Source organism: Indicator indicator, chromosome 15 (assembly GCF_027791375.1).
Source record: "Indicator indicator isolate 239-I01 chromosome 15, UM_Iind_1.1, whole genome shotgun sequence".
Lineage (NCBI taxonomy): Eukaryota > Metazoa > Chordata > Aves > Piciformes > Indicatoridae > Indicator > Indicator indicator.
Window position 1 is genome coordinate 8,420,512 of NC_072024.1, and position 20,488 is coordinate 8,440,999.

Sequence of the window (20,488 nt, forward strand, 5' to 3'; positions counted from 1 at the left end):
ACCATGCAGCAAAGAGCTGTTCCCCACCCTCTGGTTTACCTACAAACCTGCTGCCAATAAAGGACAATGGAGCCATGGAGATGGCACTGGTCAGGCATGGCTATGACACATCTGCATTGGGATGTTTTCCCTGAAGCCCCCAGCCTGGGGGCATCCAGCATGTCCAGGGCTGCAGCTCCCTGGTCTGTCGGTGGCCCAAGGGGACATGGTCCCTGTCACCCCTGTAGAGCACTCAAGGACACTCCCACGGTACTTCTCTGGCAGCAATATTCATTGTCCTGAACTTCCAGACATGTCTCAATATCCCAAATTTCTAGACTCTGAGTTTTGAAAGTCAAGCTCTGATTTCCACCCAAACTCAGTGCATGGATACTAAATTATAATTTTTACTAATTTCTGGACTATTTCCTACATAATCACTTGTAAAAATTACAGTGTATCTGTATCTGAAAAAAAATAGGAAGAAACAGCTTGCGACTTTTGCTCATTTTAAATTACCATCATTAAATCTGAAATTTCTGAATTCATCCTCACCAAATTACACTCAAATTCATTAAAGAAAAAAAAAATCACTTTTTCAGTAAATTTGAAAGTTTGCCAAGAAGAAAGGCAGGTGGCCTGTACTTTCTTTCCATTATGAAGGGTTAAGCAGAAGCAGGGAACACCATTTCAGCAGATTGGTTTTTGTCAGGGTTTGTTTTTCTTTTCTTTCTTTTTTTTTTTTTTTTGTTTTAAGGAACATGGATAAATCTGGAGACTATTGCTCCCATTAACAACTTAGAAACAAACACTAAATCCTACACCACAAAGACTAAATACTAACTTTTCCCTGTCCCACGCACTCAGAATACAAGACAACAACCAGCTCCTCTTTTGCTCTGAATTTCACAAGAAGCTGACAGCTCCTATCACCTGCCCATTAATTGTAAAAGACAATTCAGGAATACAAAGGCATTTCCTTGGATTATGCTGTTTTTTAAATGTGTCTTCTTCCACCACTGAAGTTACTACCAGAGGCATGCATGTTTTCAAAAGATTTGTTTCTACCGTACACTCTTCTATTTGACAGCCATAATTAAACTTGGGTAAGGCTCCAACAGATTTTAGTGGTTCACAACATTCTTGACTTTAAACTACTATGTGGGGAACCAGCATGGGTATATTTGTCATCTTTAAAAAATAGAATTTGTCCTTCTTTAGTCTTTGAGTTGGCCTACTCTCATTTTAGGACCAAGAGGGCAAGTAATTTCTTTTTGTTCCTTGTTCCACAAATAAACTGACCAAGATCAGGCAATTTAATTCTCATGTGGAACAATATAGAAAGCTGTTTTCCTTCTGAGTAAGAGTGAGGACAAAGAGCTCAACTGCTATGAAACCCAGCAGCTGGGCATCAAGGCAGGAGCTGGAATGGAAGGGAGAGGCATAACAGTACATTCCCATGGGGAGAAAACAGCACCGGCCCATGGGAAGGCACACAACAGCACAGAGAATGCAACAGGATTTTATGCCTGCTTATGTTACAGTAGCAGCCTATATGCCAACTCTCTCAATCTGTATGTGTGTTTGATTTACTGTTTTCCAATGACTAAGGCATCTAAGTAACTTTATATAGTAAATCTTCATGAGGTTTCACCTTGAAAAGGACTGTGCCTGTGCTGCAGTTAAACCACATGCTGCAAGTGTACTCTGACAAATGCAAAAGCAATTTTACTTAATGTAGTAAAAACAACATGTTATGTAAGGCAGTGAAAGTATGAAGTTCTTTTTCTGGTGCTGAGTATCACAAGAGGTTTTAAGTTTTATTTTCTGTCAACACCACTTAAAGTCATTAAAAAAAAAATCCATAAAACACCAACAACATCAGACTCTATAAACACTTACACCATCAGTTAATACCCAAGTTCAGAGGCCTAAAATTAGCCTTGCAATCTGTGGTAATACTTTGTGCAGATACATACGCAAAGGGACATACACCTGCGCCACTGCTCGCTCCCAGGGAACAAGGCTGAAGTGACAAAACTTCTGCTCTAACGTCAGAAGGACAGCGCAGGCAGGGCAGAAGGGATAGCAGCAGTTCAACATGAATCACTGCAGAGAATCTAATTTCCAGGTCTCTGGTGTTGTGAGATCATCCAAGAAGGACAACTTAAACTGTGGTGAAAACCATTGCAGTGGAAGAAAGTTTGCTTCCTACTACTCAAGATAACAAAGAGCAGCATCAACCCCTTCTCTTTTCTTTTATTTCCTTGTTGAACACACGTAAAACGAAAAGATAATTTATCTCATTCATAATGCTGTCACTACATACAGATATCCAGTAGCTCCCTACTATGAATGAGTACTGCAGAATGTTAAGAAACGCAAACCAAAAAAAAACCCTAAGCATTCTACAACCTGAAGTATTCTGCACATTTTGCATTGTCAAGGAATCATTTTAAGGATTGGTTAGAGATTTTTTCATTATTCACTTTTTTTTTTTTTTTTAGGTAAATGCAGCTTTGTCATGTCTCCTTCCACTTAGCTCCATTTTAGCATTCTATATTTTGAAATTAGGTTATTTTTAAGAAAACTGAAGAGCTGGACTTGAGATGCATGTGCCTTCCTGCTCCCCTAGAGAGAGGTTTGAAATATACTGGGGTGTATCAGCATTAGAATTAGCATTCAGACAGCAAAGCAAGGGTCTCTCAGTGGTCTTACATAAGGAAGGTAGGAAGAACTTCTCTGGCTGGTCAGCACGTGCACATTCTAGCCTAGCTGTGGCATACATGCCTTAAACTGGTGGGCAACAAAAAATCCCAAAGCAAAACATGCCATAACACCTGAAGCTATCTATGTGCACAGAGCAGGTGTTGAAACGGGAGGGAGAACAATGGCAAAACATACAAGACAAAGCCACAGACAACCAGACTTCATTATCTTCACTGCACATGAAACAACTCATTTATCCTTTCTCAAAATTCAGAAATCCCAGGCACCAGTTTCACAATCACTTTAAGCTGGCTGGTGTGAACTAATACTGCCACAGCAAAGAGTGCTCCTGCCCTCTCCCCCAATCCTGACTGCTCAGTTCAAGCCTTTGCACCATCTGCTCTCTCAGGAACAAAGAGCAAACCCATCCGTTCAAAGACCTGACAGCCTCACAAACCTCAAGCCTTCTTGTGCCAAAGCTAGCAATTAACAGAGCACGGACCAGCAAGAATTAAAGTGTGACCTGATCCCAGGGAACAGGCTGGAGGCCTAAGCAACTGGGGGTGACAAAGAACTGGGATGTGCACTGCAGTAATGATTAGTTTGCCAGTTCCTAGAAGTTTTGAGGCGTGCATAAAAAAAAAAAAATAGAATGTCAAAGAATTAAAGCTGGGCTTGCTTATACCACAGCCTACTTACATTTTACATTTAGTACTGTCCCAAATGGTTTTGTTGTAAATATTTTGCTTTGAGGAGATTGTTTGGTTACTGCCTACTATTATTATTCTTCCTGGAAGGAAGAGAATGATGGGCCTTGAGCCAACACCAAACTTCTTAGAGCTGATCAATTGAGAACTAGAGTGTGGTTACTCAGAAAACCAACTTTGCTGCTATGTGGGGTGCACGGAAAGAACCCCGCCTTGTTCTATGCGACACCATGAAATCAGCCTTAGTGAAGGGAGCAGCAATATCATGTAAATAATAGTGCTACTGACTTGTATTTAAGGCCTTGCCTGTCTTTTTTTCCCTGAAAATGAGTGCTCTTAAGTACTATCATGCATAAAATGCCCAGAACCTCCAGAAACACGGAGCAGTGGATTTTGAAATTGTTGGCTTTTTCCCTCTAGTAGCTGTCATTTTGGAGAGTGTCATACATGCTACAAAAAGCATAAATGTATCAGGCAAGATTTCTGGTTTTGGTCTTTTCTTTTCCAAGTGGGCATGCTAAGAAGTTCCTTGGGTTTCAGAAAAGTAGAGCGTGACCAAAATAAAATGGATGACTAAGTGCAGAGGAACAACTTGACAGGCTTGTTGGTGCACAATCAAGTGAAAGCATTTTATGCTTTAGTATCAACTCCACTAACACAACACACTTGTTTATACCAGAAACACAAAATATAACTGCTACCCATACAGCACACATTTTCACACAGAGAGCAAAGGCTTCTCCTTAGACTTCTGTCATTTTCAGGGACTAAAAGCAGAAAAAGACATTTAGTACACTAGATTTCAAGCATACAGCCCCAGCTATTGTGAACCACTGCCACCTGGACAACTGGGACAAGTTGAGGAAATAGCAAGCAGCCCAGGAGCTCATCAGGGCTTTCAGCACGTCCCATGTGCCAGGCCTCCAGTCTCCTCGGGTACATTCTTCTTGTCAGAGAAAAAGGTGACGGGTACAATCCTAAAGGTCAGTACCCATCCTCATGCAGAACACTGATCCTACAGAGAGCTGGACTGAAAAAGAAACTGGTGACCACCAAATCTAAGTGACACTAGATGTCATTCTCAAGCCCTGACAAGCAAGACACGAGCATCCAGCCTTGCAGCACACTAGACATATGTATAAGTTTATATTACTTCCACAGCTATCAAAGCAGTTACAAGTATTTTTAGAAGCTGGCCAGTGGACAGCTTTGTGACCGACATTATGACCTTTGGTCATGAAGTACATAGCACTATGACAGAGCGGGGACTGAACTGTGACACCTTAAAGCCTTACCTTTGGCCTTAGAGGCCAGGAGAGGGCAACATGGCATTCTTTCAGGCATACACATGGGTACGTGTGGCTCGTCAGAGGCTCTAAGCCAAAATGAAACTGAAGAAAATGAGTGCTAGCCAGTCCCGTGTCAATGATGAGAAGGGCCAAAGCCTTACAGTACTCTGATCTGAACAATATGATCCAGAAAAGTGAAGCTTTTCTTACTAAGTCCACCCTAACACAGCAGAACATCAAAATGCTCAGTCTACAAACTCAAATGAATACTTCATTCCTGCAATAAGAAAGGAGGGACAGCCAATTCCACGTGAATACCTACACACAGAAATGAACAGCTCTTAAAACTATCAAAGTATATCACATAAAACTTCTGATCAGCTCAAATCCAGTTTTACAAATAATTTGAAAAAAATATGGAAGTTTCAGGCTTTAAGGTGGAAGGCTGCACTGAAAGGGGTACACTTGCCTAACCCACAGAATTAGCTGCACTGCAGGGTAGAAACTGGGGCTCTTCCCACTGCCAGATATGACAAACAGGGTCTTTGCAACTGGTGGGGTCACACACAGAGGACATGGCACAATACGACTTCTGGTGAAAGAAGAAAATCCTGTGGGGTGAAAATGTAAGGTGATCTGGCTAAAAGAAGGCTTCCTTTCGATAAGCTACTCTGTGTGGAATTGAGAGCTAAAGATTTTCTGACAACCTTGCCAAACCCCCCCTCCCCTCCCCAAAAAAAACCCCACAAACCCAAAAAATACCATGGCAAAACTCAGTTATGTAGGAACTGCTTCAACTCTCCAGGAGCCTGGTCTAATTGCATCCTTTACAAAGCAGCATAAAGAGTGAGAGTTTCATACTAACATGGGTAACTCATTATCTGGGGAACTGAGAACAGAAAAGAGAACAAGATTCTCTTGATCATGGCTCTTTTATTCTCCAATATAACCTGGGGAAACAAAATATAATTGCAATTTTTGTGGTCAGCAACACTCTTGGACATTGCAGAATGGGTATGAGGCAGCAGAATAGGCAAAGATTGTCGGCAGTTTATGTATCAGACACACCAATGGCTTTTCTCCTACATCTGTTTGTTACTCTTCAAACAACCTGTTTCCTTGCAACATGAGAAATGATGGGACATCTGCATAGATTAAAAAGATTGATTTTCTATACAAGCACTACATTATGGTTTTGTTTCATCCATAGCAGAAAATAAGGTTTGGAAGTATTTTTGCTGTTACTGCCTGAGATAGCTAATAATGGCCTATTTAGACAATAACAGCATCACAGACAGGTAAAATGTTATACCCTATTTATCCATTTTTCTTTGTTAATATCTACATTTTTTTAAAATGTATTTGTAATTGTTTTTGAGATTCGCATTGTTATGAAGCTCTTAGAGATGGGCATTGAAAGAGCTAATCCAAGACTGCAGGTGAAAAGCTGTTTGAATCTTTGTTACAGGTAGATACAACCCCAACATTTAGGAATCTGAATTTACTTCAAGGCCACTGACATTGATTGGATATGATGATTTAACGTGAAACTGAATTAAGCCTAACAAGGGACTCACAAAGTTGGCATTAATTGCACTCTTTTGAAAGCAAATTTCAGTCTGCACTTTTCATTTTAATTTATTACATAAATCATATGGGTATTGACTGCTATTCATCAGTAAACACACAGGTTTCATTGTAATGGTATATTATTATATGCTCCCTCTTCTGGTAATATCTTAAAAAACACAGTTTCTAGACTCTGTGTATCATGTGTCAGATTGCCTGGAGGGAAAGAAAACAAACCCAAAGCAGTATCATGTCAAAACCTGCAAGCTTGTTTTTAAAAAAGATAGCAAACTGATGATCAAAAATGAGCAAATAGGAGGTGAAAATTACTTGACATTATGCCTGAGTAAATAAGGTAACAGCTACTTTGTAGCTGTGGCTAAAAACGAAATGTTGTTCATTTAATTTGGCAAGAATAACATTGTCTCAAGTTTTTCCAATAGCCTGACCCTCACAGGCATGCCTGGTTACCATGTGGTGACTATTGCTGTAGGTGAGGATATGGCTTTCAGAATAATGCCTCCTTTTCCTGAAGCAGCAGATGAAGATGCTCCTATAAAACACAACTGTTAAGTAGGTCCACCACAGGTAACTTTCTTCCATCTTCTATAATACCTCTTTCCCTCCACCTGTAGAAAACTGGTGGGCATTCTTTTTATTACAAAAGGTGCTGAAAGCCACACATATATCCTACTCTCCCTAAAAAAATAAAATTACACATATGTCCTACTCTAACAAAATAAAATATTAGAGTTCTGAAGATTAGAATTTTAACTAGTCCAGAACAAAATAAAAAGAGATGTATAAGAAAACAAATGCAACATAAGCCACTACTAAGTGCCCATGCATGCATATATCCATCTCCTTACTGAAAGGTCAATATCTCAAGCCAGAAGACATGTCTCAACTAGGACACACTATTGTTCCTCCCAACCCCCACCAAATGTGCAAAATCCAAGAATGTCATGACCCTACACAAGCCACACTAATAGCACTGCTGCCAAAACACAGAAAGGAAAAAGCTTTTGTTTGTTTTGCCCTGTTAAACCTTTCCTCCTTTCTTCCACCTTTCCTCCCTCAATACAGAGTAATAAAAACAGCACCATACCTACTTCATTCTCCCTCCTGCAAGGTCATTTTCTCCTACCTTCCTTACTTAGCTTCCTCCTTATTGTCTTCATCTATTTCTTTTTCTATGTATTTTACTTCTGTTCTTTGTTTTCCATTTCCCTTTTCAGCTATTCCCTTATGTCTTCTCTTTCCCCTCCTTGGACACACACCCACTCAGACTGCAAACCGCTTAATTCTAGCTGTGCTGAACCAGCCCTGCCAAAGCTGCCAGCCTTCTGCCTGTGCTTAGCTGGGCACTGCTGCCCCAGCCACATGCTACACAGCTCTGTGCTGGGAACAGCGCTATATTGGCAAAAAAAAAAAAAGATGGTTAGTGATGAGATTTCCTATCTGACCTTTGTAGCTGTGCTTGCAGAGGAAAAAAAAGACTATGTGCAAATTCTCTCTCTTCCAAATACAACAGTTGTTCCAGAGTTGGCTGGAGAGATGAGATCGTACAGTCTGTGCAACTTGAAACTATGTGCTTCCATAGAAAAAAAAAAAACCAACCCCAAAACACCCACAAAACAAACAACAAACAAGCCATCAACAAAAAACCCCCCAAAGCCCCAAAAAACACCAACCAAACAAAACACAACCCAAACTAATTTCTTCGTGACAGTTCAATACTGAACATTGTTTTACAAGCTTCCCAGAATATTTCTCCCTGGAATCACCAAGCACTGTGGTGTTCATCTGAGGTTTGCAGTTCCTGGAATAATCTATACAGTTCATGAGAACACGCAGTTCTCCCCCCCAGAATAAATTAGGAAGTCCTTACAAATAATTGATTTGCACGTGGTTAGCTTTTGAAATTACACTACTTTTAACCCCGCCCTGCAACACCAACTTGACATTCTCAACTCTCCACCACAATGGCAGAAATCCTGCCCCTTTTTATTCAGATTCAGACTCAGACTTCTTCCACCTCCCTGGCTTTTAAACAGGTTGCAGCTTCATTCTTCTGCGCTCGGCTTTGGGATGTGTGCCAAACCCTGCGTGCCCATGGCCTGCCCTCGCAATGCATGCCACCTCCTCTGGCTGAGCTCCAGCTTGAAGGAGTGGCTTAGGCGTTAGAAAGAGCCCTTTTAGCTGTGAAGGAAACCTTCCAAGGATGTAGAGCATGTAAGCTGATGCAGAATTGCCTTCCCTGAACCTGCAGGAAATCTGAAACGATGGTTATGAGATCTGTGTTCTCCTCCACGTGCCGTTTCATCATCAAAATGAGTTCCCAATGATGAAACTTAACATTAACTTTTCAATTGGTTATCTCCCTCGTTGTCAATCATTTTAAATTATAAACCTGATATGACTATCCCAGCTGGCTTCTTCCAAAGCGAAGGTGTAGTCTAATACACTCAACAGCTACTTTTTGTTAGAACTACTTTGTTTCTTCAGATTTTACTCCAACCTATTGATCAAAATATTATCCTTTTGCTGAACAGCTGTTTCTGTAAGTGACAGTGAAAGCAGCACTAATTCCCCTTTTCCCACAAAAATATTTGTTGTTCTTTCTTTCCACTTGTTCTTCCCCATCAGTATTTGCCTTGAAAAGGGAACACTTGGGCCCAGTTTCCACATACCTAGCAAGGAGATCATTATGACAGAGCAGGGTTTTCACAGAACCCGTGCATAATTTTTTTTACACTGGATCACATGTAGGTCTTCTGCTATGGCAGAACAGCATGAAATTTAATTGATGCTAGGCAAGGGTAAGAAAAGCCGAAAGCACACCAAAGCACTTCAAGTTTGTATTATTTTAGCACGCACAGTGCTGTGGGTAGATTAACATGAGTTACATGGTAAGCAGTAACTGAGCAACCAAGTTATTTTTTAAATCTGAAGCTGAACATCACTTTTTTTTTTTTTGCTAGCTGATAAAGAGCTTGACAAATCTATGTACCCACAAAAAATGAGGAAGTTATACTAGAAAACTGCCATCAACTTCTCAAACACACTCCCTATGTTTTCATGTAATAAACAAAGGCCACAGCCACTATGCTTACAAAAATAACCCTCTGCATGTGGACCATTTGCGATGTTATGATTAACCACAGCATCTAACATCCTTAAATCTGCATGGTACTCTTGGTATTCAGCTAATGGCTTTGGGGTACACATTTCAAAGCTGAAAATATATTTACAGAGTTTCTTTCCAGGCGGTAACACTTTCTAACTTAGTAATGCAAGAACTAAATAATCCACTAAAACATGGGTTGAATTTTTTTTTTTTTTTAATGAATCCTGTGCTGACCTCTGAGTCCATTCCCTTCTGGGAATATGCCAAGATGATTCTTGCAAAAGCCACAGAATTTCACAAATCTCTGCCAAGAAATTAAACTAGCTGTTGCTGGACCCAGAGACTAAGATCCAACTGCTGGAATCTAGACTCTATGAACTACTGTGAGAGGAGAGTGTATTTAAACAGAAGCTGTTGAAAGCTGCCAATGATAATTTGTTAAATCATATACATTAACTCAAGCCATAATATGCCAAATGCCACCTGTGCACATTTGGCAATATGCTTGGCAGATTACTCCAGCACATCTGTGAGACACCACATAATATTCGAGTTTTATTTTGGGTATTAGGCTACTACAGAAGACCACTAATACCCAAGAAAATTCTTACGATTTATATAAAACGTTTTCATTACTGCTTTAAAAAGACATTAGTGAACAGTGGACACTTAATGACTGAAACAAATTGCTGGCTGCCAAAAGTATGCAGGCCATAATGAAGGCTTATCCCTTCAAAATGCGGATGAGCTCAGGCAATCTCCTACTCAAGGGGGAAAAAAAAGAAAAAAAAAGGCAAAACACACATACACAAAACCTCTCACAAAACAAAACAAGAAAGCACCAAACAACAACACCCTCCCCACCCCCCCCCCAGTCCTCAGGTCTAATGGCTTTGGAACAAGATTCAGTGCATTCCTTTCTTTGTCTATCTGCTTCAAATGCTACCCTGTACAGACGCTATCTTTCACTTTGTGATCCACGATAAACAGTCCCTCTGCTCTATCCTAAACATGCAACAACTGCACAACTTTGAAAAATAAAACTCAAAAATATTAAATACTGATGTCAGATTTTTTCAGAACAATTAGCTACTGCATAATTTGAGGTAACAGAAAGAGGGTAAGAAAATTTATATTCTATTCACAGCATGTCAGAAGAATCCAAATATGTAACGCTGCAGGGACTGTAACACTTAAATTCCATATAATACCCAAAATACAAGATCACCGTGGCATGTTAACAGATCATTTATACCAATTAATATCACAATAAATACAACGAGTTCTCTTAAATCCAAGCACTCTAACACCAACACCAAACCCCCCCCACCCCACCCTTATGACTATCCAAAGCAGTAAACCTGTTAACTAAAGGTGGCTGTGAGAATTGGCTGAGGAAGGAAGGAGTATGGTTATAGCATTAGATGAAGGAGACTCACAAGCCCATACACTAACTTGCAGGACAGACACAAGCAAACATCTCTTTCTCTACTGCCAGGATCTGCTTTTTGAGTCTCTTCAGGCTGAGCATAAGGTTGTGCAATGACCTTGCCTACTACAGTCTCACAACCTCCTAGAAATCACAAAAGGTGGGCACATCTGTATTATCCTATTTCTGAATGCTATGCTTCAGGTTTAAGCATGCACTGATTGGAAAAGAAAATGCTTAAGTGATCCCCCATGAGCTCAGAGCAGCAGCAAGCAAAGCTCACAGTAGTTGCTCACCTTTGCCACTGCATGCCAAACCTACGGAAGTTAATCAAAACATTAGACATAGCCATTTAATGACTCAACAGCCCAACACACTATCATCACCTCTTTCCAGTATGTACTGTATTAATGGTTTTCACAATCACTACCATGACTCATGGGCACTCCAAACTTAAGTTTCACAGGTAGCCCTCATTATTGCTGAGAGTTTAACCCCACTTTGTATTTACAGAAACCAAGGTATAGAAAAAAGAAAGAACTCTGCAAAAAACTAGGAAAAAATAGAAGGACAAAATCCCACATCTCTACACTTGATGCTCCTTCCACACTGCTGAGCAATCTCCTTTCTCTGAGCCACAATGCAGTCCAAACAGTTGAGAGAAACAGCTCCCCTCAGACAGGAGACTGATAACCACAGGGAGATGATATAAGCCCATGGAACAGAAGAAATGCCAACAAAAGGTCATTCGACCCAAAAACCATGCCACTTCAGGGTTTCCACAAAATAACTGCCATGATAGCTTCTTCTAAGAGCAACCTTTCAGCACAGGAACTGTATCTAGTATATTTTTGTGGAAAGGAGAGAGGGGAAATAAAAGGGACATAGGCACATCCCACTGTCTTGAAGAGCGAGACAGTTCACAGTTGGACAGACAACAAAGTAATTCCTACTGTAAGAATTTATAAATTGAGAGGAAACCATTCAGGGACTTCAGAAATATTCTTGATTCAAACAGAGAGGGCATGCAAGTTGGAGAGGCTGGCATATGGTCATGCAGAGTGTATAGAAATACTCCATCTGAAGAAAAACACTTTGTCTTCTGAGAGCAGGTCATCATGATAAACAATCTCAGGTACTTCACCTGTGAAACTGAAAGCCTGATCACCATAATTTTTTTTCCTCCTTCATTCACCTTTGACTTGATCTTGAGCTATCCAAGGAAGCTGCTGAGACCACGAACATGTAGCTATTCCAAAAGCAGCCGCAAGAATACTAGCAATAAAGGACTTAGAATTTTACAAATCAATGATAGCATATATAGCAATAGTATAGAGTAAATCATTAAAATGGCAATTCATACCCCAAATGCATGTCTAAATTGCCTCAAGAAGTATAATTTAATTTTTATCTTACAGTCAAACTTATGAAATATAAGTATCAGCTACACACATAAAAATCTGTGATTTGTATCAATGAAGTATTTTACTGAAAAGGTCAAATACACTGAGGAATAAAGTTACAGTTAAATTATTTCTGACTACTTGTGATCCAAGGAAAAAAGCCAGCATATATCCTGCAATGGCCTTTCAGCTCACCTAGTTATGTGATTTATCATAAATATGCTTTGGAAGAAATTAATTAGCTCATTAGGTTTAGCTAATAGTTTATTTTGCCTTCCCGTGACGAATGTGACATATGAAAGGAGTATATTCCACTAGTTTGGAAAACAAAATCCCATGTGACAAGTTTCAAAGAACACCAAGTACAAGTGACACATACCACCAGGGGTCATAGAGTGAAGAGATTACTATTCCTCTGGAAACGATTAAAAATAACTTCAGAAGACCCTAAGAACATCACTAAAAAGACAGAGCTTCACTGATGCCCTGCAGTTTTTCAGAATTTGAAGTAATCTCTCTTTTCTCAGTCCCTGAAACAATGCCACAAATAAAAGACCAAACTCAAAGCAAACTGACTGTGATGAATCCAAGAGGTGTTTTACTTTCTTGTTATCATAATAGCATACCTTTTGTTTTAAAAGCATTGTGTGTTTTGAGGACTTCAGCAACTTCCTTTGCCTGAAGCACACTTCAGAGTTTTTTTTTTCCACACTTCTGAAGTGTTTAAAAACACTCTTAAAAGATAGACCATTGGTGGTAATCAATCACTTGCCACATTTATCAGCTTTCACATTCAATTTGTTAAAACAAGGGAAAACTTTGTAAGGATTTCATGAACATGAAAGGCTGATAAAAAACAATGAGAGCAATGCTACAGAAAATCACTAAGTCAGCCTTCTTACCTTTCTGAGGTTATTAGCTGGCAAACTGAGGTCCTTTAATGATGTTCACCCCACCCAGGCCTGTTTTTCTCATCAGATTGACCCCGCCTGTTTCCTCTGTATGCCGCAGCCTTCACCGAGCATCTTCATTGTTCACAACGGACTTAAGAAATACTAAGAATAACCTCATGATTTCCATCCCCTCCTTCTACCCCTCTCTCAAAGTATGAATGTGCCACTGATGTAAGGTTTACATTAAAGAAAGTTTCATATCTAGAGATCACGCTCCTACGATGTGATGCAGAAGGGAACATCCTGTTAGTATTTCTCCTTTTATTTAAAAAAAAATATTTTCCATATCTTCATTTTGTACTTCTCTTTTCACCCTGTCCCGTTTAAACTGTAATTAGTGCTTACAGAAGAGTTTGAATTAGCTTCACAGAACAAGTTAAACACTGGTACAAGCAGCATTACAACACCCCATGTGTTCATGTCCATGGTCAACAAGCAGCACCCTACATCTTCAGTTCCTGAACTACTTCTTCAGTCTGCCCATGAAGCTGTCATGCCAACAACTATGATATTGGTTCATAGAATTACAGATACCTGTTTTTCAGACAGTATTTGAAGATCACCTGCTCATTGCAGAAAGACAACCTAAAGTGTTTGCAGATATCCACAGCTCTCCACTACTACCAACCTGAGCCATTTCAATTATTAACCTCAAGATGGAAGATTCAAAATACCAACGTTCTGAACTGGGCACTGTCCAGTCCTCCCACATATATTTATTTTTAACTGTCAGAATCCATTGAATAGGATATTTTAGATGGATTTATTAGACATCCCAAACTGATAACGGTGACAGGTGAGGAATCACACTGGCAAGGGGTGGACTTGCTCTTGATTGATAAAAAGGCTTATAGCAATGCGAGGAAGAAAAGCTGATGCCCTTTTCTTAAGACTCCAGAGCTTTAGGAAAACAGAAGTCCACAAAACTGTGGATTTAAAAAAAAAGCAAAACCACCAAAAAACCCAAAAACTTGTATTAGCATTGCCATCCACAGAATAACAAACAAACTATTAAGAATTATGTCTCAAATGCAGATCCTTCTCTGTGTGGCCACAACTATGTGAGTCACTCTGTGACACAACTGCAGAATCCAGCAGCAAGGGTAAGGGTGTACTAGACATCAATGAGGCATTACAACATAAAACCAAACATGAGGTGTCACAGATAAGAAGTTTGACGTCTGTACAGCATAGGAAGACCCCTTCCAGGTCTCTGGGAAACACCAGAAGTGAATGTATCTTTTCTTGCCAAAGGGCTTGATTATTTAAGACGCAAGAAAAGTTAGCCCTTGTTCTCAGGGTAAGGGGAAGAGGCTATGCACATTCATCATCTTCTATCCTTCTAGACACCAAGGCAATCAATCAGTAGGTGCACTGGCCTGGAAAAAAGGGAATGCATACAAATCCACACAGGGGGAAGAAGATGCTCTGTCCATCTTTTTTTACTGGCACTTGGTTCGTAATTAGCTCCTAAATGTCTCCAGAAACAAAAAATTGAATATGAAAAGCCTCCTGTTAAAAAAACTGGCATGAAATTATTCAAGGTTAATATCTAGACTTGAGTGTGGAAAACATGCACTGTCAGTCCCCTCCAGTGATGAGGTTTGCAGAAGTAATTGAGCACTTGAACTTGTTTAGCAATTAATTTTCTCAGCTCTCTGTAAAACCTGGCTAACACCAACCAACACAAGAAGAGCTTCCTAGCATAGTTTATATACAAAACCATCAGAGCAGTAAAACAAATACAAATTGATACTTCTGAAAATAAGCAAGCTTACTGGCCATTGGAAGCATACTATGTTTTACCACAAAGTCTGTGAGATTAGCTTTCAGCTAAAGTTCACCGTTCATGCGGTAACAGAACCCATGTAAAAATAATCTGTATAAATACACAAGGAGAAATGACACACAGACTCAAACACACTGCCCACCCTCTCTGTGAAATATATACACTCAATATATGTAATTTCAAAACTGAACTCTACGTATGCAGCATTTCAAGAAGCTATCAAAAAAATTAAAAGGAACAAGTTCTATACATAGCTGCGTTACAATGTATATAAAATGATTAAACATAGGTTATGTTCTTTGGCATCATTTATAATGTAATGACCTATGCACCATCAATTAAAAAAAAAAAAAAAAGGAAAAGAAATTGCCAGGCTTAATCCTGATTTAACCTCACCCTTAATTATTAAAAATAGTTAAGCACTTACCATAATGTGATTGAAATGCCTGTGGTTTTACGACCTGATTACAGTGGTTACACATCACCAAATAGAAATCATCATGAGCCGGGCAAAGACCAAATATTGGCATATCTAAAAACAAAAAGACAAAATGGCATCTCTCAGCTGCTGTCAGTTATTGAAAAACAGTTTAATTACAAAGCCATGACACTAGTGTTGAATCATAATTTCAATACATTTGTATCAATTTTGAAAATGAGGAAAAAAGAGCATAATGCAATAGATAATTTTGTGCTGGAGTGTTACAAAAGCAAAAAAATCTTCCTACAAAGATAAATATAAAATGAGTGATTACTTGTAGAAAACATCTATTAGGAAACTGATTTAGGACTGATTATCTTATACCAGATGCAAGAATGCAATAAAAAAAAGACTGACTTCAAATAACAACCACAACGTAACAGGGGATGTTCTATGTATTCTGAAAGGGGTTTGGACAGCTATTCCAATTTCATTTAATGAATTCAAAAAATGAACTTTATTTTCTATTTAATTTTTTTTAAAATAATTTCAAACATGCAGTCATTTACCAGGCAGTATTACATGCCTAATGGTTTTATTTGTTTAACAGTGCATTATAGTCCAGCCATCTGCTGCCAGAGATCTGTGTAACAGCTACATGAGAGAGAGAAATAGAGATAACAGTATGTCAGAGCATGTGTGGATTTCAGAGATAACACACATACTTGCAGACTTTTACTAAGAAAATTAGCTTCTACAATTTGGTTTTTTTTTATGAATACAGTTTAACAGCTAAAACTGCATTCAGAGACCACTGGAGCATTAAATACAATAATTTCTACACAATGGTATTCATACAACTAAAAATGTTAATCATCAGACAACAAAAAATAGGAAACTGTGACGTAACAGCATAAATTCGTTACTGCCAAAGGTGTGCCTAAGGGATCCATAACACTATTTAAAGGTTTAGAACTTATTATAAGAACACCAAATTTCTTAAAAAAATGCTCAAGTAATAAATTTATCTTAACACTAATTTAGAAATTAAGTTAAACTTATTTCCCTCTGTGCTGGGACTGACCTCAGAGTTTTGGTTTAAAGCTATTAATTTGTCTATGTGTATTTTCAAGATCCACATTTTTGTTCAATACTAGAACACCAATTATGAAATAAATTGAGTGGACTGCATGGTAAGAGTGAACAACATGCCATAACACAAGGTAACCACTGGCAGAACGGCATGCTGTCAGCCCTGTAAGAGCCCTACAGACTCCACTTTGTTCTTCACAGACAAAAGAACGCACCCACACCAAACAGCTGCCAGAATTAGGGGCTCCAGTTGTAGCAGGGATTTTCAACATAAAGAATCAATTACTTTTAAAAGGTTGTCCCAGGTTTTCCAAAAACCTCATTAGTGCTACATTAAAATTAAGCATGATACCTGCAATAACAATAATGCAACTGGATTTCGCAGTTGGATGCAAATACAGTGACCATGGACAATCTGACATGGCCATGATGGATCAGAGCTACACTTAGATAAGTCATAGGCACCTTTTTGCAACTAAAGGCACATGAATAAATAATCATCTGATTTGCTCTTCAGAAAGTAGTAACTCTTGCTTACTTCTTTATCTAATACTTATTTTTTAAAAAGTATTAAGGGCACAAGCACACCTAATTTACTGCAAATTTGGCAAAACTAGTAAATGGGTGCTGGAAAAAAAAAACAAACTAAAAATTAACTTCTGTTTTTTCTAGTTTCTGTGACATACTATTAAGCTATATGGAAAAAAAAAGGTGTATAAACTTAAACGTCATTGCTAACATTTCATTCAGCAGTTCTTTGGGTAAGCCTGCGCAGAAGGATTTCCACACAGCAAACAAATACTCCGGGGTCACTTCCATTTGACTACTAACACAGTGATGAATGGGACAATAACAGCATGCACTGCCTGATATTTACATTGTTAATAGCACACAGACAAGCTACTACAGTATAATGTCTAACCAACTGTAAATCCACACCCTGTAACCTGCTCTCATAACCATACCTTGTAGACAACGCTGCGTTTGCAGACTTTACACCAGCTTGCACAGAATGTGCATAGGGGAAAACCATGAGGGCCAGTCAAGAATTGCCTACTTCTCTGTCCCTTGCAAGATAAAGCCCTCCTTGACACCAGTCTGAGACATCACGCTCACTCTGTCTAAGCACCCTTTTATGTTTGCTGGCAATACACAACTGCAATTTTGAACAAGTGAAACAAATTGGCAGCAACTGATGTAAACAAAAATGTTTTCCCTATCTCACTTTGGGGATTCCAAGAAATTGGAATAATTTACAAGTGTCCTTTATGCTGTGAAGCACATCCTCAGAGTTTAAAAAAAAAAAAAAAAAATCAAAGCTCTAAGGGACAGAAAGCAATGCCAAAAATATTAGAAAATACTCAAACTCTTTAAGAGCCGCTCTAAAAGTAAAATCACTTAACACAGAGAAGAGGATTTGCTGCACACCCAAAAGCACAACTGTGATTTCAAAGGAAGACATGTGCACGATTACATCCAGGTCACACCAATCAACGGAAACGATCTTCTATCCCTGCAGTACTCTCCAGCAGTGCTGATAATAGAGCAGCATCTAAATGTAACCAGCAAAGGTTAGAGTCCTAAATGCTATTCCTTTTGTTTCCTCATACAAGATAAAATGAACTACAGCTTTTTATTATCAAAGCTTTTATTTAAAACACTTTTGTCAGAGAAACTCATTGGGCCCCCAATACCACTGAAACCTGCCTATGCTGAGCACATCATGAACACAGGAGATGAGCCCATAAGTACCATAGCCCAGCCATGAGAGGGCAAAAAGTAGTATTGATGCCTCTGAGTCCTAAACATTACTTTTACCAATGGGTTTGAAGCTGTAAGGAGTGTGACCCAACTAAGCTCAGTTAAAACAACTGGAAATCCACACCTCCCAACTCAGAAACCTCAGTCTTAAGCATATGAAAAGATCCCACATATTTAACATGCTTCACCATCATTTTAGTTGAGCAGAGCTAGAGCAGGTTTCAGGGAACTCTTATTTCTGTTCCTGTGTTCCAATGAGACAAACACCTGTTTGGTACTGTTATGAGAATGGCAAATCAGAGCATGTGAATTTTACAGAAGGATATACAGAATACTTAAACAAGATGTACATAAGCAGTACATTCCAAGAGTAGGAGATGGATGTCTATTCTTTCTATTCCCCCCTGAACCACTTTTGAAAGTTCACAAGTCTTGCAAATGATATTCTAACGTCTAATACTTTATACCCATTTCATTTAATGACATGCAAATTCTCCATTTAAAAGTCTAATGAAGTTTATAGTATTTCACCAGTGTCATTTCAAATGCACTGTTCCTCTGAGTTTAAAGATTACTTTCTGAAATACTTCACTGTAAATGTAAAGCCTGGGCCTCTCAAGGAAGAGCCTAGCAACCATGATTCATATGTTCCTCTTTCAAAGCTGGGTTCATTTAACTCTCTCCATCTGGGAATGTTTTTCAAGGTCAAACTAAAAATTTAAACCGAGACCTCGAGCTTTCAATTTATTTTTCCATAAATGCAATATTTACACAGAATCTACATACAAATACTGGTGTAGGAGCTGCAAGTTACATTATTTAACATCATAAAGAAAACCAACTTCATTTACCCTCATAATACGAAACCTCTGAATGTTGTGACGTCCAGAATTCACTTCTCCTTTCAAATGCAACTGAGTTACAGTGGTTTTAAAAAGGTAATTTTAAATGCTATATTGCTGTACTCTTTACCAAGACTATAACAAGTCCATGCAACAGGCAATTCTGAGATATCTTAAACATGTTCTTTGTTGAGCATGTAATAAGGAAAACCTTTCTTATTTGGAAGAAGGTCAATATTGCATCTTTTCTAATAAAAGAAGAAAAAACAATAGTGGACAATCTCACATACTGTACTTCAACTAACATGGAGCTCAGCATGTCTACCCTGAAAAACTTTATAAACTGACCTGTCATCTCCTCTTCTCTGGAGGGATGCAGAAGCATGTAAATTATCTAGTAACTCTTAGTATTTCCAGCATTCTCTTTCAGAACACTTGTACTACAGAAACTCGTGCTTGTGGCCATTAAAAGTAACTGTGTCTGTGTACTTCCAAATCTATTACTCAACATTACAGACAACAGAACAAATAAAGCAGGCTAAACCCACCACAGCAAATGTCTGCAGTTCCACTGTATATTTTTATTGAACTTCTTTTTAAAATCTCCTAAACATCAGATTTCCTACAAATCTTGTTGCCCCTTTTCAGTCTGGGACTACTGCATAGACCATCTATCCTAACATCTAATAAGAAAACGTTCCTTCTATAAATGCAATGAAAAACCACCAAGAAAGAGAGTTCAAGATCTCCTACAGGACAGCAAACTCTAGAGGAATAAGGTAAAAGAAGCCTTGATCCTGACTATTTGCAGAGACCAAAACACAAGATGCCTCTTTTGCAGAAGTCTGCTCACCATGACTGAGAAAACAAGGAGAGTGAAAACGGCCAGGAAGAGAAAGCAAAACCAGCAAGGGCAGAAGTGAAAGGGCAAAGAACAAACTCTATCAGAGTTAGGGCACAAGAACAGAAAACCTGATGAAAAAAGTGACAAGAATACATAAATTGCAGAAATACATAAATGCAGAAATATTTTTAAGCCAGAACACTGCTATTGCTCACGTCTTCCCTATCTATGCCCAGCATGAACATCTGCTTCTTAAGATTATTTTCAAAAGGCCAAGTCTGATTTAGCACAAATATGTATGTACTGCTTGCCATTTAGTGCAGTGTGACAATGGACATTTCATGGTGATACCCAAAGCAAATAGTAAAATGCTTTGACTACAAAGATGCCCACAGCATAGCACAATGCCTTCAGCACAACACCAACCTGACTGTACCTCCGGAATATTGCACTATAGCTGATATATCACTATAGCTGATATTAGATGCAATAAAACCATGGTGCCTTAGACTATTAACTTTACACCCACAACAGGTATACCCCCCTATTATCTTTACAACTCCCCAAACAT

General features: G+C 38.8%; 1 protein-coding gene across 2 annotated transcripts in view; it reads right to left on the reverse strand.

Moving 5' to 3' along the window:
- The window catches only part of ATXN7 (ataxin 7), a 59,171-nt gene that overhangs the window by 20,380 nt on the left and 18,303 nt on the right, over nt 1-20,488 (reverse strand). For both annotated transcript variants that reach the window (XM_054387675.1, XM_054387674.1), the window contains exon 3: nt 15,385-15,489. In XM_054387675.1, coding sequence (XP_054243650.1) covers nt 15,385-15,489 — 105 coding nt within the window. The remainder of the gene's footprint in view (nt 1-15,384; nt 15,490-20,488) is intronic.